The 2,918-nt window shown below is 29.4% G+C and overlaps 1 protein-coding gene across 1 annotated transcript; it reads right to left on the bottom strand.

Moving 5' to 3' along the window:
* Window positions 1-527: 527 nt before the first annotated feature.
* On the bottom strand, window positions 528-2,714 carry LOC124925975 (aquaporin TIP4-1-like). The gene is made up of 3 exons (XM_047466125.1): window positions 2,522-2,714; window positions 2,194-2,435; window positions 528-1,093 (listed from the first exon to the last, which is right to left on the bottom strand). Exons 1-3 carry the CDS (start codon window positions 2,646-2,648, stop codon window positions 719-721), a joined length of 744 nt encoding a protein of 247 aa, XP_047322081.1. The 5' UTR covers window positions 2,649-2,714; the 3' UTR covers window positions 528-718.
* Window positions 2,715-2,918: the final 204 nt, after the last annotated feature.

The raw sequence follows: 2,918 nt of genomic DNA, 5'->3' as shown, positions 1-2,918 counted from the left end.
AAATAAAAATATTAATCTAATTTTAATTATATAATAATATTAATAATTTCTCTCTAATAAATCTAAACATTATCAATGATGATATAGAAATATCTAAATGATATCAATGGGATTGAAAATGATTAATACTCTTAACCAAACACTACTCTTCTATCAATTATACTCATTCTCATTCCACACATCTATCTATCACATTCCTATTCCGATTACCTTATTTGAACCAAGCGCCCCCTGAGTATTCGGGAATTAAATCAATGTTCTGGAATAAACTTATCAACTAAACACTTCATTTTATTCTTTTTCTCATTCCTGAGTACAAAAACCACGTACTAAGCATCCTTTGATAATTGTCTTAAACATGATTTAATATGAATTATAATACAAATAAATGACACATTATGCAGAATTTCTTGCTATTGTCTGTAACACCCTATAATCAAACACCAATTTAACTATAAATAGAACAGTTGAATATCGAATTTCAATAAATAGTTTTCAAAGACTAACAAGATAATATAATGCTAAAATTCATTTGAAAATCACTATTAATTATTTATTAAGTAATCTCGAAAAGTACATGAATACGAAAAGTTGATTAGCAACCACCTTAATAAGAAACAAGTTACCAACACAAATTAAAAAGATAAAGACTCAATTGAGTCTATACCCTAACTTGTCTTAGAGGCTTTGAATATTCTTCTCAACCAAAGTAGATCGATTAAATTTCATCATTTCTTGAAAGAGCGACATGAGTCCTAATTATGAAGAAATTCTCGTAAATGAATCCAGCAAGTCCACCACCGATGAGAGGTCCAACCCAATAAACCCAATGATCGGTCCAGTTTCCGCTTACCAAAGCGGGCCCAAAAGATCTCGCGGGGTTCATAGAAGCCCCGGAGAAAGGTCCGCCAACCATGATATTAGCACCGACAACGAGCCCAGTTAGAAGTGGGCCGAGCCCATCAAGGAAGCCCTTTTTGGGATCCACAATTGTGGCATAGACTGTGAATAACAGTGAGAATGTCAAAATTATCTCCATGATTAGTCCTTGAATGGAGTCCATCCCACTTGTCAAAGTATGCACTGGAGTTGTCTGCATCAAATAATATAATCTTCTTAAAAACAATAAAATGTACTTTCTTTTTTTTTTCTTCTCAAAAATTAAAAAAAAAACTTTTAAACCCATGTGTCTCAAATGAAAGGTTTAAATTTATGAGGTTGAAGTTTAAATTTTGATTTTCACTAGTAAAAAAACTAAATTAATTTTTTTTTACCATATAATGAAAAATGAGAGTATGACTGAAGAAAATAAACACCCAAGCTGAAGTGACACTCCTGGCCTTTGTAATTCCACCCCTCAAACCATTTATATTATATTTACAATAAATAATATCAAAATTTTGAGAAGTAATCGATAAGGAATTTGGGAGAGTAAATAAATGAAGGAGTTACTTATTGCAATCTGAAAAATTACTACTTCAATAATTTTGGACAAACATGTTTATATTTTAATTCTTATTTATATATTTTATAATATTTATTTATTTTTTATTCTCTCTCATTATATGTTTGTGTTTTGTTATGAAAGATTCCTATAATTTTCATTATAAATTTAAAAATAATAATAATAATTAACAACAAAAAAAAGTTTATAATAAAAATTATCTAACTAATAACTATTGATAACATAATTTTTTTAATATGTTAAAAATTCTTATTATTATAAAAATATTAATAAAATAAATAAATATCTTTGTTGTTTTGTTAACCTATTAAAAATAATTTCATAACTTCAATTTCTTTTATTTATTTTTGATTTTTTTTATTAATTATACAAATCTAACAATCTTGAAAGTCAAGCAGTTTAAAATTGAGTGCTAAAAATGTGACATAATCCATATTTCTTTTTAATTTAATTAATTATTTATTTATATAATTCTTAAAAATACTTTATTTTATTCATAATTTTTTTTTAAATATTTAAAACCAATCCCAATTTGTTTTCAAGTTTACCCTCACTTCAATTCTAAATCGTTTGTTTACTGGTTTTAAATGAGATAACTTTTGTTCTATTAGACAATGAGTTATATACTTATATATTTAATTTTTTTATTTTTTAAATATGATATTATTATTTTTGTTATAATTTTAAAAAATCAATAAATATATTCTGATATTTATCCCAAAACTTACCAGTCCAGTTAGATAATAGAGAAGGGCACAAGCTGCGGAAGAAGCGAGCAACTGATCGATAAAATAAAGTAAACTTCTAACAACCGTGATATGACCTCCAAATAAAAGGCCGAGAGTGACCGCCGGATTAAGATGGCCGCCGGAGATTCTCATTCCGGCGGAAATCATCACCGCCACCACAAACGTATGTGCCATCGCCACAAAGAACAGACCCGTCAAAGAAGATCCAGCCCCTAGCTTATCTACATATAAATATATTTTTCAAATAAAACCAATTTGTTTTGTTTTCAAATAAAGAGTTTTTATATATAAGATATTAATTAATTACCGGCTGCCATGGCGGAACCGACTCCGGCAAAGACGAATAGGAAAGTACAGATGAACTCGACTATTAGGGCGTGGATACAGTCCACCTGAGTCGCTTCACGGGCACTTCCGACGGCGATCTTAGCCATGATGTCGGGCGGTCAGATCGAGAAATAGTTTTTAGTTTATAAAGAGAAAGAAGAGTGATTAATTAATTGTTTTGGTTTTGGTTTTGGTTTTGGCTTGGAGTGAAAGGTCTAATATATAGTATGTTTGTACGTGAGGTGAATTATTTTGGCAGTCAAAATGACAATAATGCCCCTGTTGACAATCTAGGTTGTTTCTTCAAAATTCAAATCGATCTGAACCGTCCAACTTTTATGTCCCAATCGGAAAACATTTATGTCCCAACCGGAAAA

The sequence above is a fragment of the Impatiens glandulifera genome, chromosome 2 (assembly GCF_907164915.1).
Source record: "Impatiens glandulifera chromosome 2, dImpGla2.1, whole genome shotgun sequence".
Classification (NCBI taxonomy): Eukaryota; Viridiplantae; Streptophyta; class Magnoliopsida; order Ericales; family Balsaminaceae; genus Impatiens; species Impatiens glandulifera.
This window is presented reverse-complemented; position numbering and strand designations above follow the sequence as displayed.

Coding starts and splice junctions, on each gene's coding strand:
- LOC124925975 (XM_047466125.1), bottom strand. CDS start 2,648: ATGGCTAAGATCGCCGTCGGAAGTGCCCGTGAAGCGACTCAGGTGGAC. Junction 2,436..2,521: donor CGGTTCCGCCATGGCAGCCG/GTAATTAATTAA, acceptor ATTTATATGTAG/ATAAGCTAGGGGCTGGATCT. Junction 1,094..2,193: donor TCTATTATCTAACTGGACTG/GTAAGTTTTGGG, acceptor TATTTGATGCAG/ACAACTCCAGTGCATACTTT.